Below are 26,397 nucleotides of genomic sequence, written 5' to 3' on the forward strand. Positions count from 1 at the left end.
TCTAAAGTATACTGTATGTTGCATTGTTCATGGATCCTGAGGCTTCTTTTCTACAAAACAACTGAGCTGTAGCTGTTGTGCAAAAGCCTTTAAATCTTAAATTAAGGAGTTAAACCATTTTAGATCACTTCTAAAAAAGTTGCTATGATGGAAAGACATTTCCATTAAAAAGGCCCAAAAGATATGTTATTAACATTTAACATGTTAACCAACTTCAGTCTTGATTATAACTAATACATATGTATTGCTTTTCTGAATTAATCACCCATGTCCACATTATTTTGTCTATATGTTGCATAATTGAAGGAAATTGAGACATGAGATTTTCTTCTGCACAGCATTTCATTTTTAAATGTGAACCTTGAATGAGAGCAAATCTAATAGTTGAAGAAAAAGCACTATGATGGAAAAAATGCCTCAAAATGTTTTATGTTAAGCTTATTTTATTATTATTTGAGTTAAATATTTTAACCAACATCAGTCCTGAAAATAATTAGCAAATATTTATACAAATTTAAGAATTTTAAAATGTTATGAAACATTTGACCTGCACTATTTTATTTATGATTATACTGCATGATTTGGAACGTGACCTTTTCTTCCGCACAACAGCATGGAATGAGAGCAAATCTAATTGTTGGAAAAAATATGCCTATTTTCTTTACATTAAGTTTATTTTCCCCTTTAACTGAGTTAAATTATGTAATCAACGTCAGTCCGGATAATAACTACAAAATGTTACTTAATTTTCTGAATTTGAGCCCTTATTCAACACTAATTTAGTTGCACTTTGTTTTACACCATTTTTATTATTTAATGTCTTCATTATACCGTATGTTGCGTTGTTGGAGGTGTCACATTTAAATCTTTAATGAGAGCAAATCTAATAGATGTTTTTTATAATTGAACACTGTAAAGCTTTGTAATTATATATTAATTTCTGGTAAAAGCGCTTTGAACTGCTGATAAATAACAAGCATTACTTATATTATATGTTTTTTGATAGCCATACTTTGAAGATCACTATATTGTCTGTTAAACCTTTGATAACAATTGAAAAAAGAATGCAGACCCAACATTTCATAAACTCCTTTTTGGCCAAATCTTTGCTGTTTTTGAAGTTGTTTTGTAGTTCTTAGTTAAGTGCCCACTTTGTTGTTTTATTTCCATTTGTAGAACTTTTTGTCCATTATGTTTGCATCATCTTGACGTTGTTTTGTATCTCTTCTTGTTGTTTTCTCAGCTTGTCTCCTCATGAGTAATTTCACCACCGTCGTGTACCGGGACAGTTTGAACGTGGCGATAATCAAGAATGTTGTCACTGTGGTTCTCTGCATCTTCATCAACTTCATCAATGGCACGCTGGTGCACACCTTCAGGAAAAACCAGGTACATACATTTAACACTTGTGAATTGATGTTTAAAATGCGTTGTTTGGAGCTTTCCTAATTAGAAAAATAGCAATGTTTCTATGTCTTTATATAACAATATAGCAACTTCAGCAGAGGTGGGAGAAGTACTCAGATCTTGTTTTTGAGTAAAACTGGAAGTACTCAGGTCTTGTACTCAAGTAAAAGTAGAAGTACTCAGGTCTTGTACTTTAGTAAAAGTAGAAGTACTCAGATCTTGTACTTGAGTACAAGGTGCAGCTAGTTTGAATTACTTTGTACTGTATACTGCAGGGTAGCTTGTGAATTTACTCCAGGTGGAACTAAAGTCTGATTTAACACTTGATTATATAGTATATATTATATCTATATTTGTCTCTTTTCCTGTAGGTTTTCAACATGAACCCTCGCTACATCCTGTACATCCACCTGGTTCTGAACGACATGATCCTGCTCACCATCTTCACTCTGATCATGGTCCTGAGTTACATCGTCTACACGCTCAACGTCTCCTTCTGCATTTTCCTGCTCAGCATCGGTATATTATCCACCGCCAACAACCCGTTCACGCTGGCTGTGATGGCGGTGGAGTGTTACATCGCCGTGTGCTTCCCTCTCAGACACTCCCTCATCTGCACGGTGCGGAAAACATACGCCATTATCGGCCTCATGTGGCTGATCGGACTCCTCACCGTTCTTCCGGATATTTTCTACGCTTTGGCCACCGAGTCCCTGGACTTCTTTCGCTCCAGGATGTTTTGTCTCAGTGCAAATATCTTCAGAAACCCCGTTCTTAAAGAGAGGCGAGACGTGTCCAACATCGTGTGTCTGGTGATAATTTGGCTCACTCTTTTTTACACGTACTTCCAGATAATCTGCGCAGCGAAGGCGGCGGACAGTAAAAAGGCGAGAAACACGGTTCTTCTGCACGGATTCCAGCTGCTTCTCTGCATGCTAACATACATTTTCCATGTAGCTATAGAGGGCCTCACGTTTCTTTTCCCCAGAGGAGGGCTGAACATTCGCTTCATCATTACAATACTCATCCATGTTCTGCCTCGACTCATCAGTCCGCTGGTTTACGGGCTGAGAGACACGATGTTCAGGAAGTACCTGAGGAGATATTTAGTTTGTTCCATACACAAACAACCATGAATCAATTAGTTTTGTTTTATGTATGTTTATGTATGTTTTGTGTGTGTGAGGACCCCGGAGGCCTGTACTACGAAGCCAGTTCAACATAACCTGGATATATTTGAGTTACCCGGCTTACCTAATCCAATCGCTAAGCGGTCCTACGACGCTGGTTATCAACTCTGTAACTCAAGCCAGGGTTTCTCTGTCCGGCTGAGTGCGCGTTCACATGAAAGGGGCGGGATTAGCAACATTTGACCAATCACAAACATGGAGAAGCGTACTGACAGCGCAGCGTCATACTTCCTGAATGAAAAGTCAACTATAATATTAGACAAATATGAAGACGTTACATTTTAAACATCCCTGACTCAAACACTTTATCCAGGATAAAAGCCACATAGTTGCACCTGCAAGGTGAATACAGCTGGTAAAAGAAAAAGCGTTTGATTGCGTACATTAACAGGTTTATGATATCACTGCCCCGTCTAAGACACGAGTGGATCTGACTTTAATTACATTTGACTCGAGTGTTTCGTCAACTTAATGTGTTGCTTAAAATAATACTTCTGCATACAGTATGTGACACTGAGTGTTGCACGGCCAGATGCGGCTCAAGAAGCTGACTCAGATAAGGAAATATATGATACATTATGATGTGATATCATGTGATATGAATGATAATGGGACACATCGACGTCTGCACTCACAGTGCAGCGGACTGTACGTAATGTTACTTTGATCCGGTTACTTATGTTGTGGCAGATATTTAAGTAAGCTTTCTTAACGCTAATGTTATATTAGTCAGATTGCTCTGGAGATGGGAGGTGATTCTATTAATTTTCACGTTCACACAGTCAGTTGATTTTTGCCGGCCGTCTTTCCTGCAACGGCAGTTTTTCTGTATTTCCTCTATCCTGTAATATGACTTGATCGCTTTAACCTGTTAAGCTCTGAGCCTGTTTTTCAGGTCTCAGGCTCGAAAATGACATTCCCAGAACAAATGACCATATCTTCCCTTCTAAAAGGGTTAAATTAATAATCTTTTTTCTCAAAGTAATGATAAACCTGTGAGTTGGATGTAGAAAAGTCAGAATCAATATAGATGTTTTTTATTTTAAAGAAAATTCAGATTTTACATAGTAAAAAACTGTAAATTATAGTGTCCGTCCAAAAATTCTTTTTTACTTATAGTGAAAACCACCCTTGGATGATGGTAAGGTAGACTAAAAGATTTAGGAATCCAAAGTACAACATATAATAAGTACCCTGTATCAAGATTGATGCAAAACAAGTGACATTTTACATTTTTAGAGAGATTTAGCAAAAATAAACCACTTCTGGGGTCATTTGGGTGGATTTTCCATATCTCTGGCCCCCCTTGCTCAATTTTGATGGTTGACACCTCTTTCTGACCGTTAGAGCCAATAGCATTGAAGGGGGAGTCCCCCACACACACACGTTGTGAAGAGAAAAGGTGGGGGCTTCGCGCATGTCATTTTCAATCAGAGTGAACCTATCTCTAGCTTTGACATCTGGAAACGGAAAAGCAGTTTTAATGCTTATGGATTATCAGAAATCATTTCAAAGGGACACAGACACATTAGATTAACCTATGGATTAACTTCAGCAGCGTTTTTATCGTTTTAATGCCATTGAAGACCACTTTGGAGAGACTACAGAGCCAAGGTAAAAATGTTAGCATTTTTAGCTACCTAGCGTCACCTGTTTTGATGTCTGTTTTTGCTTATAACGTCGCAAATACGTATAATTCAGTGGTAATGTCGGTGTCAATCGATTCTGTGTCACCTCACGATGTGAAACGATGTGTTGGATGTGGTGAAAAGATAAATAATAAGGTTTTGTGAGTGATTTTCGGTGCAGTAAGGTGTTAGCATTTTTCGCTCGTTGCTAATTCAGAGGCTCAGTGTTAGCATTGTGGGTTTTCTTTTGAAAAAAAAAAAAATTATCAGTTAGATGAGTTTCTTCCCGTTACATGGATATAAAACATTCATAGTTTTATTAAATGAACATGCCCTCAGACACTGTTTCCTGCAAGGTGTTGCGGCAGTGCCCCGGTACCAGGGTCTCTCGGGCTTAACAGGTTAAACTCCGCACACTGAGCTCTGATTGATCAGCAGGCGGTGCTTTCGCTGAGTTGATCTCTTATCCTGGAACCTCACCTGCTCCGGACCAGGCTAGCCGTTCAGCATAAGTTACCATGGATATCTAGCCCGCTAAGAAGTGAACCAGCATCGTAGGACCGGAAACCCAGAGTTTACCCTGAAGTCAGTTCGCTTAGCGAAAATCCGGCTTCGTAGTACAGGCCTCAGGAAGAATAGCCAATGCTCATGCTAGTGCTAATGGGGATCCTAATAAAGAAAGAATAAGAACAATTAAAGACACCCTGTTGTGCTTTCTTCTTTTTTTTCCATTTCTTGAAGTGGGTTATATCATTTTTTGGTAACACTTTATATTAAGGTACACAAATTCACCATCAACTAGTTATTCATTAACATGCATATTAGCAGTATATTGGCTCTTTATTGGTCATTATAAAACCCTTATTAATGCCTTATTCTGCATGACCATATTCTACAAGTAATAAGCCATTAGTTGAGAGCATTTCCTCAATAACCCTCTAATTAGTGCTTATTTATTGCAAGTAAGGAAGTTGTTATACATGAGTTTTGGTCTTAATATGCTCTGCTCAATATGGGCCTAATAAGGCAGTAGTACCACAAGAATAGTAATTATTCCATAATAATACTTAAAGGTAGGGTAGGTAAATTGAGAAACCGGCTTGAGATTGCTAGAATTTGAAAATACACAACCGGAGAAAATCTGCCACTTCCTTATAGAGCCCCTCCTCCAACACACACGAACGCGCACATGACCAATGAGGGCACAAGATAAGTTTGTGCACAGATGGAAGGCTGACAGGCAGGTAGGCCATCCAGTTATTTTAGCCGGGCCGGCTAAAATGATTGGTCGTACTTTTTACAGTATTACGGCTTCCACAGATGAAATCTTTTTATGGATTTTTTTGTCAAAGCACTTAAGATATTCATTGCTATCGGGATGTTAAGAGCATTCCATGGAATATAACAAAAAGTGTATCTCAAGCCGGTTTCTCAAACTTACCTACCCTACCTTTAACAAATATGATCTATTCTTATGTAACAAGACATGAAACTATAAGTGTTAATTGTGTCTAAATAACTCAAAATGTGGTATTTATATATAAGAATATGTTTTGGGGTATTGACAGTTCAGCTACCAATAGCAAGCTGATATTGACCTGTATGTTTCATATTTGCACATTTATATTTTTGTGAAATGTGTACTGAAGGTTAGACAGGAAACCGGATAGCCTACAGGAAGTAGGAGAAAGTGAACTGAATAGCATGGCAGTAGTCTGCTACTAATTTTCCCTAAGCAACCTGAAGAGTAAAAGGGTCAAGTCTGTCAGAAAGCAATGACTGTAAATGTAATCCTTACACTACACTGTAAGGATTAGTAACATGTATTGTGTTTATGTGATGACATTTGGAGATGTTTAAACACAATGAGAAAATGCGTTAGCATTCGCGCTAGCGTTAGCATACACGCTAGCGTTAGCCATACTAGCCTGTATACATGCTTATTGTACAGCTAGCATTAGCTTTATTTACCTTGTTTACACTTAGCGGTCCTATGTGTTAATCTGTGTATGTTACACTTGCATATGAGATCATGAAGTGCCTTGTAACTTCTTTTTTTATAGATTCACTCAGTTTGAATGTCAGTGGACTGCAAATAAGTCAATAAAGGAGCATGGCTGCTCATTCCCTGGCTCTCAACAGAGTTTGGCTGGCTGTTTAATCTATGTTCACACTGAGACAGTACAACACAGAGAGAACAGTACACCTATTGTGTAAGTACATACCCAGCTAGCAGGGAACGTTCTCACAACTTTGGCTAACGTTACCTATTGGTTCTAATAAGGTTTTAAAGAAACGTTTTAATCTGATGTTCAAAGAACCTTTTTAGGATGTTTATTTTTTCAAATAATGTTCCTATAAGGTTTAAGGTTAACTAAGACATAACATTTTAACTGCAACATTCAGAGGATGTTTTGAGGATGTTATTAAGGCCTGAGATGACAGAAAGTTGTTTTATAAAACGTTCCTTTAATGTGATATGTTAACAAAGGTGGAACGTTTTGCCTGCAACATTCTAAGGATGTGTTTTGGACGTTGTTGGGTAACACATTAAAGATGTTCTTTATAAAACGTTCCCTCAATGTTACATGATAACAAATGAAGAACATTTTCAAAGCAACATTCTGAAAAAAATGTCAGGATGGTATTGAGGCCTGAGATGACAGAAAGTGTTTTTATAAAATGTTCCTTTAATGTTACATGATAACAAATGAAGAACATTCTCCAAGCAACATTCTGAAAATGTTTTCAGGATGTTATTGAGGCCTGAGATGACAGAAAGGGTTTTATAAAATGTTCCTTTAATGTGATATGCTTACAAAGGCGGAACGTTTTGCCTGCAACATTCTGAGGATGTTTTTTGGACGTTGTTGGGGTAACACATTACATATGTTCTTTTATAAAACATTCCCTCAATGTTACATGATAACAAAAGAAGAACATTTGCAAAGCAACATTCAGATAATGTTTTCAGGAGGTTATTCTTTTTTTATAAAACGTTCCTGTGATGGCAAATATTAACACGGTCATGGTCAACGTCAGATTTATTTCTAGAGCGCTTTAAAAAAACAAACTTGTTGCATTTGTTTGAAAAGGATGTTTTAAAAAAAATCTGATGCCACCATATTTTCCTTTTGAAAAAAACAAACAAGCACGTAATTCATGATAAGCTGTAAGCAGATATTTCATGTTTGCGGTGGCATGTGTGAGTTCCCAGCTAGAAATGTTTGTTACCATTCGTTGTTCTAGGAATGTTTTCAGCGGGACGTTTTATTTTGGTTCCCAGAATGTTCTTCTGAAAGGTAAGATAACGTTCTTTAAAAATATTCTTGAAATGTTTGGTGATAACCTTCTTAAGATGTTTTTGATAACCTTCTTAAGATGTTTTTGATAACATTGTTAGAACATTATGCCCTACTGTTCTTAACCTGTTAAGCACCAAGCCTGTTTTTCATGTTTCAGGCTCGAAAATGACATGCCCAAAACAAATGACTACAACTTAACTTCTAAAAGGGTTATATGAATAATTTCTTTTATCAAAGCAAGGTTACATCTGTGAGTTGGATGTAAAAGTGTCAGAATCAATATAGATGTTTTTTATTTTAAAGAAAATTCAGATTTTACATAGTAAAAAACTGTAAATTATCGTGTCCGTCCAAAAATTCTTTTTTACAGATAGTGAAAACTACCCTTGGATGATGGGTTAGTAGACTAAAAGCTTTAGGAATCCAAAGTACAACATATAATAAGTACCCTGTATCAAGATTGATGCAAAACAAGTGACATTTTACCTTTTTAGAGAGGTTTAGCCAAAACCACCCCACCTCTAAGGTGATTTGGGTGAAAATTGTTTTTTTTTCATATCTCTGGCCCCCCTTGCTCGATTTGGATGGTTGACACCTCTTTCTGACCGTTAGAGCCAATACAATCGAAGGGGGAGGCCCCCACACACACACGTTGTGAAGAGAAGAGGTGGGTGCTTTGCGCATGTAATTTAGCATCAGAGTGGACCTATCTCTAGCTCTGACATTTGGAAACGAAAAAGCAGTTTTATTGCTTATGGATTATCAGAAATCATTTCAAAGAGGACACAGACACATTGGATTAACCTATGGATTAACTGCAGCATCGTTTTTTTATCGTTTTAATTCCATTAAAGACCAGTTTTGACCAAGGTAAGCCATGTTAGCTTTCCTAGCTACCTAGCTCCACATGTTATGATGTACGCTTTTGTTTATAGCGTCGCAAATGTTTATCACTGAGTGTTGAGGTTTTTTACACAGATTCTGTGTCTCCAGGTGATGCAAAACGAGTGGTTGGCTGTGCATCTAGGATAAGTAATAAGGGAGTTATTGTGAGTTTAGGTGCCGTTTTAGGTTACATTTTTTCGCTCGTGGATAATTCAGAGGCTGAGTGTTAGCATTGTGTTTTTTTTTTGGATTTAAAAAAAAAAAATATCAGTTAGCTGAGTTTCTTCCCGTTGGATGGACATGGATATAAAACATTCATAGTTTATTAAATATTAAGATTCCTTAGACGTTGTTTCCTGCAAATGACGCGTTTATCCGCCCGGCCGTGCGTATCAGGTTAACAAGCTGGGAATAAAGGACTTGTTTTGGGAGGCGAGAGTCAGGCATGCGGATAACATGGCCAGTCCATCTGAGCTGGTTTTGGGCAATGGTGGCAGTGATGGTGGGAATGTCAGCCTCCTCCTTTGCCAGTACCAGCCAGAGGGCCTGACGGTTCACTGAGTCGAAGGCTTTGGTGAGGTCTATAAATGCCATGTATAATGGTTGATTTTGTTCCCGGCATTTTTCTTGCAGTTGGCGAGTAGTGAAAATCATGTCTGTAGTGCCTCTGTTTGGGCGAAATCCACTCTGAGACTCAGGAAGGATGCTTTCTGACAGGGGGGTGAGTCTGTTGGCCAACACCCGAGCTAGGGCTTTCCCTATGGTGGACAAGAGAGAAATGCCACGGTAATTTCCGCAGTCTGCCCTGTCTCCCTTCTTAAATATGGAGACAATAAAGGCATCCCTAAGCTGAGCAGGGATTTCCTCTTCTTCCCAGATTTTGAGAAGCAGGGCATGGATGTGCTTAAGAAGATCGGGTCCGCCTTTCTTCAGGACTTCTGCTGGGATGCCGTCGGGCCCAGCAGCCTTGTTGTTTTTCATATTCTTAATGGCATCCAGCACCTCACCCAGGCTGGGTGGTTCTCCCATGCTTTCAACTATGGGCTGTTGAGGGAGTTGGTCAAGAGCCTCCATCTCAGGAATGGTGTCCCTGTTTAAGAGGTCCTTATAGTGCTCTTTCCACCTGTTTGCTATTGCATCCTTGTCCTTCAGAAGCAGGAGCCCATCTTTAGAGCGAAGGGGGGTTAGGCGGCGATAGCTGGGACCATATACCGCTCTTGTGGCATCAAAGAATCCTCTTGTATCACCAGAGTCGGCAAGCTGCTGGATCTCCAGAGCCTTCTTTGTCCACCACTGGTTCTTCAGTTTCCTAACTTGCGTTTGGACGGCTGCCTTCGCTTTGGCATGGGCTGCTCTTTTCACCTTGCAGTGGATGTTATTTTGCCAGGTGATGAAAGTTTGCCGCTTGATGTCAATGAGTTGCTGAATCTCGGTGTCATTCTCATCATACCAGTCTTGATGCCTCCGCTTTTTTTGACCAAGAATGTTTTTGCAGGAGTTCATGATGGCAGGAGAAAGTGTGCCCCAGTGTTTTTCAGTATCCTCCGGATACTGTTTGGGCAAGGCTGCGCTAAGAGCATCCTGCAGCTGTTGTTGGTAGGTGGTGTCACACAACAGGTCGATGTTAAGCTTTGGCCGGCTCTGTCTTTTCTGCATCCTTCTTTTCCGCATTAAGCGGATAGACATGATGGAGCGAATGAGGCGGTGGTCAGTCCAGCAGTCATCTGCACTGGTCATTGCTCTGGTGTTAAGGACATCACGGCGGTCTTTGGAGCGGACAATGACGTAATCAATGAGATGCCATAGTTTGGAGCGAGGATGCATCCATGATGTTTTGAACTTGATTTTTTGACGGAAAAGTGTGTTGGTGATGGCCAGGTTGTGCTCTGAGCACTTGGCTAGCAGTAGTATGCCATTGGAGTTTGTATTTCCAACCCCTTCTCTCCCCAGCATGCCTCTCCATAGGTGGTGGTTTCGTCCCACTCTGGCATTGAAATCTCCAAGCAGGATTAACTTATCCTCCTTGGGGACTTCAGATAGAATTTTGTCCAGGTCAGCATAGAAGGCCTCCTTTACTTCATCCTGTGCATCAAGCGTTGGGGCATAGGCACTAATAACGGTGGCCATCTGACTGCTGGCAAGCATCAGACGTATGGTCATTAGGCGCTCGTTGATGCCCACAGGGAGTTCATGGAGGTGGTTGATGAGGCAGTTCTTAATAGCAAAACCCACACCATGGATTCGTGGCTCATTTGCAGGCTTTCCTTTCCAAAAGAAAGTATATCCGCCTTTTTCCTCCTTCAGCTGCCCTTCATCAGCCAGTCGGGTCTCGGAGAGCGCTGCAATGTCGATCTGGAACTTCCCTAGCTCTCTGGAGATGATGGCAGTTCGCCTTTCAGGTCGATCGCTGGCTTGGTTATCCGTGAGGGTCCGCACATTCCAGGCTCCAATACGTAAATGTTTTTCTTTTATTTTTTGTTTCTGACTGCGTAATGGTGATCCCTCTGGATGCGGTATTCCAGACAGGATTTTGTGAGGCAGGCTATGTTTGGGGTACCTTTTCTAACCCCCTCCCCTACTGGGGTGAGCAGAGTGGACCCTGAATAGGGGCTGCTCAGTCATGGGTGCTGCTGCCGAGAAGCTCTTTCTGCCTCAGTCCAAGAGCTTAGCGACTGAATCAAACACCCATCGCCTGTGTGCCAGGTTGTGACTAGGAACTACCAGACTTCACTGTCCTGCCCCCGTTACCACTTTCTGAACGCCACAGGACTTTTCTTTGTCCAGGATGTAAAATGGGTAGGTTCCCTTCGGGAGGACGCCTGCGCGTGACGTCTTTTAACGTGGGGAGACTGATGCGCCTGCAGCCACCACACGGTCCTTGGCAGAGAGGGGCCTGAATCCAATGGCATGGAATCCAATGGCATGGAATCCATGACGAATGGAGACCACCCTCTGTTGCAGCCTTCATCCGCCTTCAGTGCCGTTGTGACTTAGAGTATCATCCTTCGCCACTTCCACCGTTGAGGTCTTTGGATCGCACTTTGTCTGGGACCTCCCCCTCGACCTTACCGCCATGGGTGACCCTACCAGGAGCTAAAAAGCTCCCGACGGCATCGCTCTTAGGTTCATCTTCTCCACCACGGCAAGGTGGCGATCCATGGAGAACCCACACACACACACACACACACACACACACACACACACACACACACACACACACACACACACACACACACACACACACACACACACGCAAACACACACACACACACACACACACACACCCTCTTTATATTAAAATGATACGCATCTGATCTACAGTGTGTATGTTCGCCCTCTATGACTAAAGGTTGGTACGTATTTGTTCTCTTTCCTCCTTTATGTAGAAACAGATAGTTTAATGTGTTTTTGGCATTTATATGTTATCATGTTGTCTGTTGCATTAATATCAAATTGTATGATTGTGCTATAATATTATAATTCTTTAAAAACTTTCACGTTGTTACCTTTTTTCTGTTTTAATGCCCAACAGCATGAGAATATTAGTCATTTCCACAGATGTGAAACTACAGGTGTGATTAATAACTGCTTTTCAGTAACATACAGGGACATTCAATGCAACACAACCAGAGTTAATCTTATATTACATTTATATTTAAAATAATATAAATGATCAGTATCTCTGCGTTATTGATATATACCGAGTGACGTTTATTGAAGTTGTATTGTCTTCTGTTTTTGACATATTGCATTATTTATGTTTTTATTTTTACCTACAGTTTTATCTTTTTGAATCTAAAATATATATAGTCTACTAATCCCTGCAGATTACATGGGCTCTTTAGTCTCTTGCACTTTTGGATTTAAAAAGTCTAAAGTATACTGTATGTTGCATTGTTTGTGGATCCTGAGGCTTCTTTTCTACAAAACAACTGAGCTGTAGCTGTTGTGCAAAAGCCTTTAAATCTTAAATTAAGGAGTTAAACCATTTTAGATCACTTCTAAAAAAGTTGCTATGATGCAAAGACATTTCCATTAAAAAGGCCCAAAAGATATGTTATTAACATTTAACATGTTAACCAACTTCAGTCTTGATTATAACTCATACATATGTATTGCTTTTCCGAATTAATCACCCATGTCCACATTATTTTGTCTATATGATGCATAATTGAAGGAAACTGAGACATGAGATTTTCTTCTGCACAGCATTTCATTTTTAAATGTGAACCTTGAATGAGAGCAAATCTAATAGTTGAAGAAAAAGCACTATGATGGAAAAAATGCCTCAACACTTTTTATGTTAAGCTTATTTTATTATTATTTGAGTTAAATATTTTAACCAACATCAGTCCTGAAAATAATTAGCAAATATTTATACAAATTTAAGAATTAAAAAATGTTATGAAACATTTTACCTGCACTATTTTATTTATGATTATACTGCATGATTTGGAACGTGACCTTTTCTTCCGCACAACAGCATGGAATGAGAGCAAATCTAATTGTTGGAAAAAATATGCCTATTTTCTTTAAATCTTACTTAATTTTCAGAATTTGAGCCCTTATTCAACACTAATTTAGTTGCACTTTGTTTTACGCCATTTTTATTATTTAATGTCTTCATTATACCGTATGTTGCGTTGTTGGAGGTGTCACATTTAAATCTTTAATGAGAGCAAATCTAATAGATGTTTTTTATAATTGAACACTGTAAACCTTTGTAATTATATATTAATTTCTGGTAAAAGCGCTTTGAACTGCTGATAAATAACAAGCATTACTTATATTATATGTTTTTTGATAGCCATACTTTGAAGATCACTATATTGTCTGTTAAACCTTTGATAACAATTGAGAAAATAATGCAGACCCAACATTTCATAAACTCCTTTTTGACCAAATCTTTGCTGTTTTTGTAGTTGTTTTGTAGTTCTTAGTTAAGTGCCTACTTTGTTGTTTTATTTCCATTTGTAGAACTTTTTGTCCATTATGTTTGCATCATCTTGACGTTGTTTTGTATCTCTTCTTTTTGTTTTCTCAGCTTGTCTCCTCATGAGTAATTTCACCACCGTCGTGTACCGGGACAATTTGAACGTGGCGATAATCAAGAATGTTGTCACCGTGGTTCTCTGCATCTTCATCAACTTCATCAATGGCACGCTGGTGCACACCTTCAGGAAACACCAGGTACATACATTTAACACTTGTGAATGGATGTTTAAAATGCGTTGTTTGGAGCTTTTGTAATTAGAAAAATAGCAATGTTTCTATGTCTTTATAAGGAGCTTTATTATAACAATATAGCAACTTCAGCAGAGGTGGGAGAAGTACTCAGATCTTGTTTTTGAGTAAAACTAGAAGTACTCAGATCTTGTACTTGAGTCAAAGTAGAAGTACTCAGATCTTGTACTTGAGTAAAAGTAGAAGTACTCAGATCTTGTACTTGAGTAAAAGTAGAAGTACCAGAGTGTAGGAATACTCTGTTACAGTAAAAGTCCTGCATTCAAAATGTTCCTCAAGTAAAAGTAGAAAAGTATTATCATCAAAATATAGTAAAAGAAGCGACAGTAAAAGTAGTCATTGTGCAGATTGGTCCATTTCAGAATAATATATATGATATGTTTTATAATGATTGATCATTAAAGTGTTCTCAAAGCTGGTAAAGGTGCAGCTAGTTTGAATGACTTTGTATACTGCAGGGTAGGTTGTGAATTTACTCCAGGTGGAACTAAAGTCTGATTTAACACTTGATTATATAGTATATATTATATATATATATTTCGATAAGCAGGTCAGCAGCGTAGTCAAAACCTGCTTTTTTTAAATACGACTATTGGCCAAGACCAAGTCGTTTTTATCGTTTGAGGACCTGGAAAGGGTTATTAATGCCTTTGTTACCTCGAGGTTGGACTACTGCAACGCTCTGTACGTGGGTATGGACCAGGCGTCAATTAAACGCCTGCAGCTAGTCCAAAACGCAGCTGCACGTCTACTCACTGGCCACAAAAAGCGTGACCACATCACCCCAATTCTGGCCTCACTGCACTGGCTTCCAATTTGGTTCCGAATTGATTTTAAACTGCTTTTATTTGTTTTTAAAGCACTACATGGGCTGGCTCCGGCCTATATAGCTGAACTCCTCCAGCACTACACCCCAACAAGAGCTTTAAGGTCTGCTGACCAGCTGCTGCTGGTAGTGCCCAAGACCAGGCTCAAAACCCGAGGGCACCGAGCCTTCGCAGCAGCTGGCCCGAGGCTCTGGAACACTCTGCCCCTCCATGTGAGGTCGGCCCAGACCCTAGGGGTTTTTAAATCTACTCTTAAGACACACTTCTTCTCCCTGGCCTTTTAGTCAGAGCGGAGCACGACTCCTGACTTTTCTCTGTGTTTTTTTTTTTTTTTAAATATCTGTTGTAATTTATTGTCTTTTATTATGATTATAGAAATGTGTTTTTATGTGATTGTAGTTATTACATGTACAGCACTTTGGCTCGACCAAAAATCGCTTTTAAATGTGCTTTATAAATAAACCTTGATTTGATTTGATTTGATATATATTTGTCTCTTTTCCTGTAGGTTTTCAACATGAACCCTCGCTACATCCTGTACATCCACCTGGTTCTGAACGACATGATCCTGCTCACCACCTTCACTCTGGTCCATGTCCTGAGTTACATCGTCTACACGCTCAACGTCTCCTTCTGCATGTTCCTGCTCAGCATCGCAATATTATCCAATGTCAACAACCCGTTCACGCTGGCTGTGATGGCGGTGGAGTGTTACATCGCCGTGTGCTTCCCTCTCAGACACTCCCTCATCTGCACGGTGCGGAAAACATACGCCGTTATCGGCCTCATGTGGCTGATCGGACTCCTCACCGTACTTCCGGATATTTTCAACGCTTTGGCCACCGAGTCCCTGGACTTCTTTCGCTCCAGGGTGTTTTGTTTCAGTGCAAACATCTTCAGAAACCCCATGCTTAAAGAGAGGCGAGACGTGTCCAACATCGTGTGTCTGGTGATCATTTGGCTCACTCTTTTTTACACGTACTTCCAGATAATCTGCGCAGCGAAGTTAGCGGCGGCGGATAATAAAAAGGCGAGAAACACAGTGTTGCTGCACGGATTCCAGCTGCTGCTCTGCATGCTGACATATGTTTTCTTCTTATCCATCGAGGGTCTCACGTTTCTTTTCCCCAGAGGAGTGCTGACCATTCGCTTCATCATTTCAATACTCATCCACGTTCTGCCTCGACTCATCAGTCCGCTGGTTTACGGGCTGAGAGACAAGATGTTCAGGAAGTACCTGAGGAAATACTTACCCAGCTAGAAATGTTTGGTTCTAAAAACATTCTGAGAATGTTACCATTCACTGTTCTAGGAATGTTTTCAGCGGGAAGTATTCGATTTTTATCCAATATGCATAAACAGCGGACACTGTTTATACGCAGCAAACCACAGACGGCCAGATAGCTTATCTAACAGTCAGAACCTACATACGAGACACAACCTTTATAGTCAGAAAAAAGTGTGATTATTTTCTGATATTTTACACATATGATATTAGGAATACTGTGGGCCTACATACCTTAGTGTGATTATAAGTGCATGTAAGTGAATATTGGCATGCATAAATTCGTTTTTATACGTCCTATTCATTGTCTCAATGCGCTCATACATCTTAAGAAAGTTATCACCAAAGATGTTAAGAATGTTTTCAGAGAACGTTATCCTACCTATCAGAAGAACATTCTGGAAACCAAAATAAAACGTTCCGCTGAAAACGTTTTAAGAATTCAGGGCATAATGTTCTAACAATGTTATCAAAAACATCTTAAGAAAGTTATCAAAAACATCTTAAGAAGGTTATCAAAAACATTTTAAGAAGGTTATCACCAAACATTTCAAGAATGTTTTGAAAGAACGTTATCCTACCTTTCAGAAGAACATTCTGGGAACCAAAGTAAAACGTCCCGCTGAAAACATTCCTAGAACAATGAATGGTAACATTCTCAGAATTTTTTGAGAACCAAAAATGTCTAGCTGGGAACTCATGCCACCGCAAACATGCAATATCTGTGTAGGAGCCATTTTATGGGTGTTGTTGTTGTAAAAATTGCCATTACAATCTGCTTACAGCTTATCATGAATTACGTGCTTGTTTGCTTTTTTCAAAAGGAAAATATGGTGATATCAGATTTTTTAAAACATCCTTTTCAAACAAATGCAACAAGTTTGTTTTTTAAAGCACAAATAAATCTGACGTTGACCATGACCGTGTTAATATTTGCCATCACAGGAACGTTTTATAAAAAAAGAATAACATCCTGAAAACATTTTCAGAATGGTTCTTGGAGAATGTTCTTCATTTGTTATTATGTAACATTGAGGGAACGTTTTATAAAGAACATCTTTAATGTGTTACCCCAACAACGTCCAAAACACATCCTAAGAATGTTGCAGGAAAAACGTTCCACCTTTGTTAAGATACTGTATCACATTAAAGGAACATTTGCTAAAACACTTTCTGTCATCTCAGGCCTCAATAACATCCTGAACATTTTTTCAGAATGTTGCTTGGAGAATGTTCTTCATTTGTTATCATGTAACACACACACACACACACACACACACACACACACACACACACACGCGCACACACACACACACACACACACACACACACACACACACACACACACACACACACACACACACACACACACACACACACACTGTTTGGCCCAACATAATCCCAATTGTATCCATATGTCGTTATAAAAACTGCCTGAACACACGACACACTGCAGTGATGTGACGGCTGCTGGTAGGTACAGTGTGTGTGTGTGTGTGTGTGTGTGTGTGTGTGTGTGTGTGTGAAAATAAATACTTTTCAGATTAAGAAATGTTTTTTAGTAAATGGAAAAATGTATAATGTATGACTCAGTAGGAAATATCGGTAACACTTTATATTAAGGTTCACATATTCACCATCAACTAGTTGTTAATTAACATGAATATTAGCAGTATATTGGCTCTTTATTAGTCATTATAAAACACGTATTAAGGCCTTATTCTACATGACCATATTCTACAAGTAATAAGCCATTAGCTAAGAGTTTTTCCTCAATAACCCTCTAATTACTGCTTATTTATTGCAAGGAAGTTGTTGTGTTTGAGTTTGGGTCTTAATATGCTCAATATGGGCCTAATAAGGCATTCTCTCATAATAACACTTAACAAATATGGTCTATTCTTATGTAACAAGACATGAAACTACAAGTGTTAATTGTGTCAAAATAACAAAAAATGTGGTATTTCTAACTCAGAATTCCCTATTTTAAAGTGAAGTCTTGTTCATAACAAATAAGCTATAGTTTGACTCTAATATGTTAATTAACAACTAGTTGATGGTGAATATGTGTACCCTAATCTAAAGTGTTACCGAAATACCTTTTGACGTTTTAATTTCAAGAGACTTAATATGTGTAAACCATTTGTCTGCAGTGGACATTTGATTGTGCACTTCACTTGCATTCGTAAACATAAAAAAAGGTTGTGGCTGTGTGCACGAAAAACTCAACAAATATTTAAGTCAATATATGAATATTTTTAGAATAAGATGAGTACATTTTAAAGTAATAAGATTTAGAACAGTTTAAATAAGTATCAGTGCGTCTCGTATGATTTATTTTTTTATGAAATGTCTTTGAGGAGCTTATAAGGCAATCACATTTTGTATTATTATTAATATTATTGGTAGTAGTCTTAGTAGTATTATTAGAAGTATGATTATAATTATTGTAATTAGTATAAGAAGTAGTAGTTGTACTATTATTATTTTCTTAGCACAATTGTTATTGGCATGTTTTCTATAATGGGCATAAGAGATATCTTTAGAATAAGTTGAACAGATCTGGTACAGAAAATCCCAAATTAATTGATCATGTGATTTAATTTTTATTTTTTTTAATGTGTTTTTGAGGTCCTTAAGAGGCATAAAAAAAGAAAAGTATTATTATTATAATTTTCACGATATGTTAGTATTTTTGTTATTATTATTACTATTATTATTGTTATCACTAGTATTATTGTTGTTATATCTAATTGTATTATTCATATTATTTATATTTATATTATTGTTATTATTGTTAATCATATGTATTGCATTACTAGCAGTAGTAGTAACACTTAAATGTGAATAAATGCTGTTTTCAGGAAGGATTGTCTCGTTATAATCATGAACGTCTCGTCTCTGAACTCCACCTCTCCGGGTTCTCGGAGCTTCGCCGAGGCCGTTTACAAGAACGTGATCGTGACGGTTCTCTGCATCTCCATCAACTACATCAACGGCACCCTGATACACACCTTCAGGAAGCACCAGGTGTGTTGTGTGTTCATTCACAGTGTGTTGTAATGTCAATATTTGTACTACATTTGACTGAAATGATTACCAAAGTTGTTGTTAATCTTCAAATAGGCTATTCCTATGTCCATGAGTGTGTGTGTGAGGAGATGATTTCAAACATGCTGCCTCACAATCCCTCTTCTGTTCCACTAAAATAATTTATGTATTTTTGCTTTATTATTTCTATGTGTTTTACTCTTTTTTTTCCCATGTTTTTTTTTTCATGTTTAGATTCTGCTGTCTAGTTAACTTGCTCTCTGTGTATTTGTATATGAAAGCACTATAGTATAGTGTAAAGTATAGTAACTATACTTTGAAAGCTGCTATATAAATAACATCAAAGTTTAATTTTGTATTTAAACTTAATATAATTGCACCTTTTCAGTGCACCTTGCCCCTTGCTCTGGCACTTACTGTATTTCCTCTACTACTACTTTTAAATCCAGGCTGAAGACTTTTATAATGTCACACTGCACTGTAACTTTTATTTATGTACCTGTGTTATTCATGTTTTATTATCTTGCTTTTAAATAAGTGTTTTTAAATGCCATTTTATAATGTGTTTCTGCTGAACTATTTCTCAATGCTCTTAATGTCTTTAATTGTTGTAAAGCACTATGAATTGCCTTGTGTTGAAAGGTTCTTTGCTTGTTATGAGGTGTATTTAAACTTAATATAATTGCACCTTTTCAGTGCCCCTTGCTCTGACACTTATTTCCTCTCCCCTGCAGATCTTTTACTCCAACCCACGCTACATCCTCTTCATCCACCTTGTGATGAACGACATGCTGCAGCTGACTCTCTCCACGCTGCTGCACATCATCATCTACACGCTTAACACCTTCAGCGTCTCCTCCTGCCTCCTCCTCCTCATCCTCGCCGTCATGGCCACCTTCAACACGCCTCTCAATCTGGCCGGCATGGCGGTGGAGTGCTACGTCGCTATCTGCCTCCCGCTGCACCACTGTAGGATCTGCACCGTGAGAAACACCTTCATCCTGATGAGTCTCATCTGGTTTGTCAGCTCTCTCTCCATCATGCCTGATTTCTTCCTCCTTCTGGCCACCGAGCCCCTCAGCTTCTTCACGTCCAAAGTGTTGTGCGCCAGAGACTTTGTGTTCAGGAGTTCATACAGTTTGAAGAAGAGAGACGCGTCGCACATCGTGTGTCTCGTGCTGGTGTGGCTCACGCTGCTCTACACCTACTTCAGGATCCTGTTTGCAGCCAAAGGAGCAAAAGGGGATTCAAAGAAGGCCCAAAACACCATCCTGCTGCACGGTTTCCAGATTCTGCTCTGCATGCTGACCTACGTTCGGCCCATGTTCGAACAGGCGCTGCTCTTTTTACTGCCGCGAAGACACGCTGACATACGCTTCGCCTCGTACGTCTTCGTGCAGATTATCCCTCGCTTCGTGAGCCCCATCGTGTACGGACTGAGAGACCAGAACTTCAGGAAGTACATGAGGAGATACCTGCTGTGTCGAGTCATCATGAGGAAAAACCACCTGGAGAACAACGCCGTGTCGGACATGTAGCCTGCAGTCTCTTAGAAAACACATTTATACTAGGAGACAAAACCATAGTCTCACTTTTACTTTGTTTATTTGGTATGAATACTACATATACAGTCAAATAAAGGCTCAAAGGTCAAGTATTTAGCAAAATCTTCTCATTGAAGTATGGTTGTAGTCGAATAGTCAAAAAATCAGCCCCCAACATCTATTTCTATCGTCTATTCCTATCGTCTATTCCTATCGTCTATTCCTATCGTCTATTCCTTGACCTCTGTGTGAAACGTCACAGGGTTAAGGGATAGTGGATAGGAGAATTCAAAAGGATTTAGGATAAGAGACTGCGGTGCTTTGAGAAACCGACTGCACTTTCACTATCAACGTATTTATGATGCACCAGTGGACGTCATTAATGTGTGTCTGCTGTGGGGAAACAGTTTTCTATACAGCGGAGTAAGTGGACTACATTGATGTTTAATAAGAACGGCGGTGGCATTTAGATACTTTGCACCGAGCTCTTATGGTGTTGTTTTATGCTTTATGAACGTGGACAACAGAGAAACATAAATTCTTCATGAACGAGGTTACAATTGAAATAAAAAAGGAAAGTGAAACTTATGCTTGTCACCCTCACCCTCCGGTCTACATTAATACAAATGATCCCATTACGTATGATTGTATGAAAAGATCTTAAAATAAATACAAATGTATTTATTATAAACGTTAGTCCTTAACATCTATCACTGTGTATATCACCATTCAAACATATTTTAAAAGTTTAACAAACCCCACACAGCTCAAAAAACTCTGTGAAATGTTGACTTTATTTGATCATTTCAGTAAAAACTAACGTTCGTATTTCTCTTTTTGATTATAATACTGATGAACGTTCAAAACAAAGCACTTTAGCAAGTTACCACATACGTTTTAAAATGCATAATAAGCACCGTAACTTTGATGATATCATTTCTCGGTCAGAATCGGTTGTTTCCGTGAATGTAGTGTGACGGTAAATGCTGCAGCCGCAAGGCATTGTGGGACAGCACTTTCTTTAGGAAGAGGAAGGAAGATCCAGTGTTTCCTAAGCTAAAGGAGGTTATAAAGGAAGTTTCAAACCTCCTTTCCTATCATCTAGAGAATGAAGAAGAAGAATTTAGCAAAATCTTCTCATTGAAGTAAACCTATTCGAAAATCTGTCCAATCCAAATGATCCAGCATCCCGTAAAACTACAAAATCCACCAGAAATGTGTCAAAATCAGCCTAGTCAAACACACAGACTCCAGTCTGCGTGTTTTTGTCACTTCATGCCCTCAAGAGGCATTTTGTTTAATAATTGTGCTTGATGTTATTATTATTAGGGAGAGGTTTTCCTACGGCCGCTACACACCAATCCGATTTTGGGAGTCAGAGGCCGTCAGAGGCCGTCAGAGGCCATCAGAGGCAGTCGGGCATTCGCGGCGCCTTACTCAGGTTGGTGTGTCCCGCACCGTCATCTTTTTACGGCACATTTTCACACCTCCCGCGGCCTCCCGACTTTCTTTGGCCTCCCGCGGCCGATTCAACATGTTGAATCGGCCGCGGGAGGCCAAAGAAAGTCGGGACAAAGAAATCACTCTGATTAGCTGTTCAGCTTAGCGAGTCAGTGCATGAGAAGCGAAGCGGAAGTGAGGGACCAAAACAAACGATTAAGAAGGCACACACAGACGGTTAATCTTTTTCATTTTCATCTCACCCGGACGCAAGAGTTTCTTTTTTATGTTTACATGTTTTCGATCGACGAGAGAGAGTGAAAATGGAACCCAGACGCTATTTGTTGTTTGTTTATATCACGCAGCCTGTTCTTCTTCTCTCTATGTATAGTCTGTCTTCCGGTTGTTGCCTCTTTTGAATGACGAATACACACTACCGCTGCCTGCTGGTAAGGACAGTTATTGCCACTCGTCAACTGAAGTCTTTGCGGTGTGTTCGTAGGCGGGCGGCGTAGGCGGGCGGCGTAGCTGACGCAGGCGACGTAGCGGACGTAGCGGACGTAAAAGTCGGGACGCCTTCGGTACGCGTTCTTTGCTCTCAGGTTGGTGTGTAGCGGCCTTAAGCCTTAACGAGCTGCGCAATACACACTAATGTTAAAATCTGAAGAAGGCCTCTTTACCAAGCTCCAAACTAAGTTAAATATCTCAAAAAGTGTAAAAGATATCACAAATCTAAAGAACGAGTTTAATAACTGCATGTCTTGTGGCCATTTTATAGTTGGAATGAAGTCTCTAGCGGAAAGTATGTGGAAGGAGTAGCATTTCGCGCACGGTGTATATCAAAGACGATTTGAAGGTTCCTCCCATTGAGTTACATGTTAAAAAAGAGTTTAAAAAGCTGAATATTTCAAAATGTATAAAATATTTTGAAAAAGTTTAAAGTTACCCATCATGTGGTGAAAAGGCTGAATATTATGATATTTGAATGGTTTCTGTAGCTGAAAGTAGGCCGAAGTTATTGAGAGCCAAAATATTGGGTGAAATAATAAGAAGAAGATTAAAGAAAAGAAGAACTAGAAAATGCATTTCCTGCTGAAAATGCGTGCGAATGCTGTAAACTGTGAACATTTGTTGCTGAATTTAGCTGAAAATGCAGAAAAAGCTGAATATGTTATTAGCTGAATGGTAGCTGCTTTTAGCTACAAAAACCAAGTAAGTGTGTTGCGGAACTTAGCGTAGAAATGCAGAAAAGTGAAATGATTTGAATCAAAATTGTTACAGCTCAAATGCATTGCAATGACTTTGTTGAAAACTTGAAAGTGAAATGTTAAACTGGAAGAGTAGGAAAAATAGTGAAGAGGCTTAATATTTAAAAGAAAAGGTTTAAAAAAGGTATAAACAACAAAATGTATAGCCTCAATGTCCTGAAATTGTAACGACTGAATGAACACAAGTAGAGGACTCAATAGCACGACTCAGAGACAGAGGCTTAGGATGCAAAAAAGGGTCTTTATAGCCAAGGTACGATACACGGGAGATCAGTCACAAGGAAAACACTGCTGGAACGCTAGGAAATAACTAAGACGAACTGGCACTGAAGGGAATGTGGATGCAGACTAAGTCGACAGAGGGAGAGATGATAATGAGGCACAGGTGAGGCTAATTAGGGATGGGAAGCAGGTGGAATTCAATCAGGGGCAGGAAAGCTGAAACTGAAATGAGAGAAACTAAAATGAAAACAGGAACAATAACAAAACATCAACATGCTAGCTAGGGCTTTACAGTACCCCCCCCTCTAGGGACGGCACCTGACGTCCCAGGTAGTCCAGGATGTTGGCGTTGAAAGTCTTGGATGAGGTCCTTACTAATATTACTGGTGGAGACCCATGACCTCTCCTCAGGACCGTAGCCCTCCCTGTCAACCAGGTACTGACGTCCCCGGCCTCTAGGTCGAACTGCCAAGAGGCGTTTCACTGTATACACAGGTCCACCATCAATAAACCGGGGGGGTGGAGGGGGTCTGGAGGTGGGAACCAGTGGACTCACTCTAACCGGTTTGATGCATGACACATGAAATGTAGGATAGGCCCTCAAGGATCGAGGTAGTCGAAGCTGCACTGCCACAGGATTGATGACCTTGGATACTGGGAAGGGACCCACAAAACGAGGAGCCAGTTTGCGAGACTCCACTCGAAGGGGCAGGTCTCGAGTAGAGAGCCACACACTTTGTCCAGGTTGGTAGGCAGGAGCAGAGATACGTCGGCGATGGGCCATCCTCTTATAACGTGCTGAACTCCGTAGTAACACCTGGCGGGCCCGGCTCCAGGTGCGATGACATCGGCGAATGAGGGCATGGGCAGATGGAACACTGACCTCCCTCTCCAGGTCGGGGAACAGCAGCGGCTGGTATCCATAGGCACACTGAAAAGGTGAGAGACCAGTAGCAGAACTAGGCAAAGTGTTGTGTGCGTACTCCACCCAAATAAGATGCGTGCTCCACGTGGCAGGGTTCTGAGACACCAGGCAGCGTAGACAGGTCTCAAGCTCCTGATTCAGCCGCTCCGTCTGGCCGTTAGACTGCGGATGATATCCAGAAGAGAGGCTGACTGTGGCACCGATGAGTGAGCAGAAAGCCTTCCAAAACTGTGAGGTAAACTGTGGACCCCGGTCTGACACAACATCCCTAGGGAAACCATGGAGACGGAAAACATGGAACAACACTGCCTCTGCTGTCTCTCTGGCAGATGGCAACTTAGGCAGCGGGACAAAATGGACCATCTTCGAAAATCTATCCACAATTGTCAAAATAGTGGTGTTACCTTGGGACGGTGGCAACCCTGTGTCAAAGTCCAACGAGATGTCAGACCAGGGGCGATGTGGCACTGGAAGGGGGCTGGCGGGAAGTCTTGTTCCGGGCACAGACTGAACAGGCTGCCACGTACTCCTTGACCGACTTCTCCATGGAGGACCACCAGAACCGCTGCTTAATGAAGAACATGGTGCGGCGAAAGCCAGGATGGCAGGAGAGGAGGGAAGTATGTGCCCAGTGGATGACCTGGGAGAGAAGGGGGTCAGGAACAAACAACCGGTTCTGTGGGCAACCGTCGGGAACCAAAACATTAGCACTCGCCTGCCTGACCCTCTCCTCAATGTCCCATGTGACTGCCCCCACTACAAAAGAGGGAGGAATGATTAGCGAGGGGGTGCGAGGAGCTGGATCGGAATCAAACAGGCGGGATAGAGCATCAGCTTTAGCGTTCTTAGAACCGGGACAGTATGACAGAGTGAAGTTGAATCGGGTAAAGAATAGGGCCCATCTGGCTTGTCAAGGTTCAAGGTTCAAGGTTCTTTATTGTCAATCTGACATAGCTACAGAGTAATTATGCAGTTGAAAATCTTATGTCACAGGCTTCTCCAACAATGCAACATAATAACATAACATAATAACAATAAGAGCAAGAGCAATACAAAAATAATAATAGTTATAAAAATGAAATAAAGTTATGATGTGGAATAGTGCAGTATGAGTCTATATACAAGTTATTGGAATGATATATATATATTAGGTATTAGATACATACTACTGAGTAGCAGATGAATGTTTGAAGTTGTTTCAACAGTTCAATTTTTTAACAGTCTCACTGCCCGCGGGAAGAAACTGTCTCCGAATCTTCTTGTCCTTGCCAGGATGCTGCGGTAACGTCTGCCAGACGGCAACAGAAAGAACAGTTTGTGGCTGGGGTGATGGGGGTCTTTGATAATCCGTAGTGATTTCTTCCTGAGCCGCTGGGAGTAAAGGTCCTCCATGGATGGCAGCTCCGTCCTGGTGATGTGCTGTGCAGTTTTCACCACCCTCTGTAAAGCCTTACGATCGAGGTCGGTGCAGCTGCCGTACCAGGCCGTCATGCTGCCAGTGAGGATACTCTCTATCGTGCACCTGTAGAAGTTGCAGAGTATCCTGGAATCCATTTTGAACCTCCTCAACCTGCGGAGGAAGAAGAGCCGCTGTCGAGCTTTCTTGGTGATGGTGGTGGTGTGAAGAGACCATGTCAGGTCCTCAGTGATGTGGACCCCAAGGAACCTGAAGCTTTTGACTCTCTCCACCGTAGTCCCATTGATGGCGATGGGGGCGTGTCCCTCTCCCTGCTGCTTCCTGTAGTCCACAATCAGCTCCTTTGTTTTGCTGATGTTGAGATGGAGGTTGTTCTCCTGGCACCAAGATGTCAGGTTTTCGACCTCCTCTCTGTATGCCGTCTCGTCATCGTCTGTGATCTGGCCGATGACGGTCGTGTCATCAGCAAACTTCACGATGGTGTTGGAGCTGTGTGTGGCCACGCAGTCGTGGGTGAACAGGGAGTAGAGGAGAGGGCTGAGCACGCAGCCTTGAGGGGCACCGGTGTTGAGAATCAGGGTGGAGGATGTGATATTTCCCACCCGCACTGCCTGGGGTCTGCCCGTCAGGAAGTTCAGGATCCAGTCACAGAGGGCGCTGTTGAGCCCGAGGTCTCTGAGCTTGATGGCCAGCTTGGAGGGCACAATGGTGTTGAATGCTGAACTGTAGTCAATGAACAGCATTCTCACATATGTGTTC

General features: G+C 40.5%; 3 protein-coding genes and 1 pseudogene across 3 annotated transcripts in view; 3 read left to right on the plus strand and 1 right to left on the minus strand.

Moving 5' to 3' along the window:
* Positions 1-26,397, minus strand: part of LOC117475663 (nuclear factor 7, brain-like) — an 863,632-nt gene that overhangs the window by 474,393 nt on the left and 362,842 nt on the right. The gene's annotated exons all lie outside the window — the stretch shown is intronic.
* LOC117475379 (odorant receptor 131-2-like) lies at positions 1,264-2,543 on the plus strand. The gene is made up of 2 exons (XM_034121524.1): positions 1,264-1,389; positions 1,779-2,543. Exon 2 carries the CDS (start codon positions 1,788-1,790, stop codon positions 2,541-2,543), a length of 756 nt encoding a protein of 251 aa, XP_033977415.1. The 5' UTR covers positions 1,264-1,389; positions 1,779-1,787.
* LOC117475381 (odorant receptor 131-2-like) lies at positions 13,480-15,747 on the plus strand. Its single transcript, XM_034121525.1, has 2 exons — positions 13,480-13,605; positions 14,995-15,747. The coding sequence occupies exon 2, from the start codon at positions 15,004-15,006 to the stop codon at positions 15,745-15,747; it is 744 nt and encodes a 247-aa protein (XP_033977416.1). The 5' UTR covers positions 13,480-13,605; positions 14,995-15,003.
* LOC117475671 lies at positions 18,658-20,319 on the plus strand (annotated as a pseudogene).

This window comes from Trematomus bernacchii, unplaced genomic scaffold (genome assembly GCF_902827165.1).
Source record: "Trematomus bernacchii unplaced genomic scaffold, fTreBer1.1, whole genome shotgun sequence".
NCBI classification, from domain to species: domain Eukaryota; kingdom Metazoa; phylum Chordata; class Actinopteri; order Perciformes; family Nototheniidae; genus Trematomus; species Trematomus bernacchii.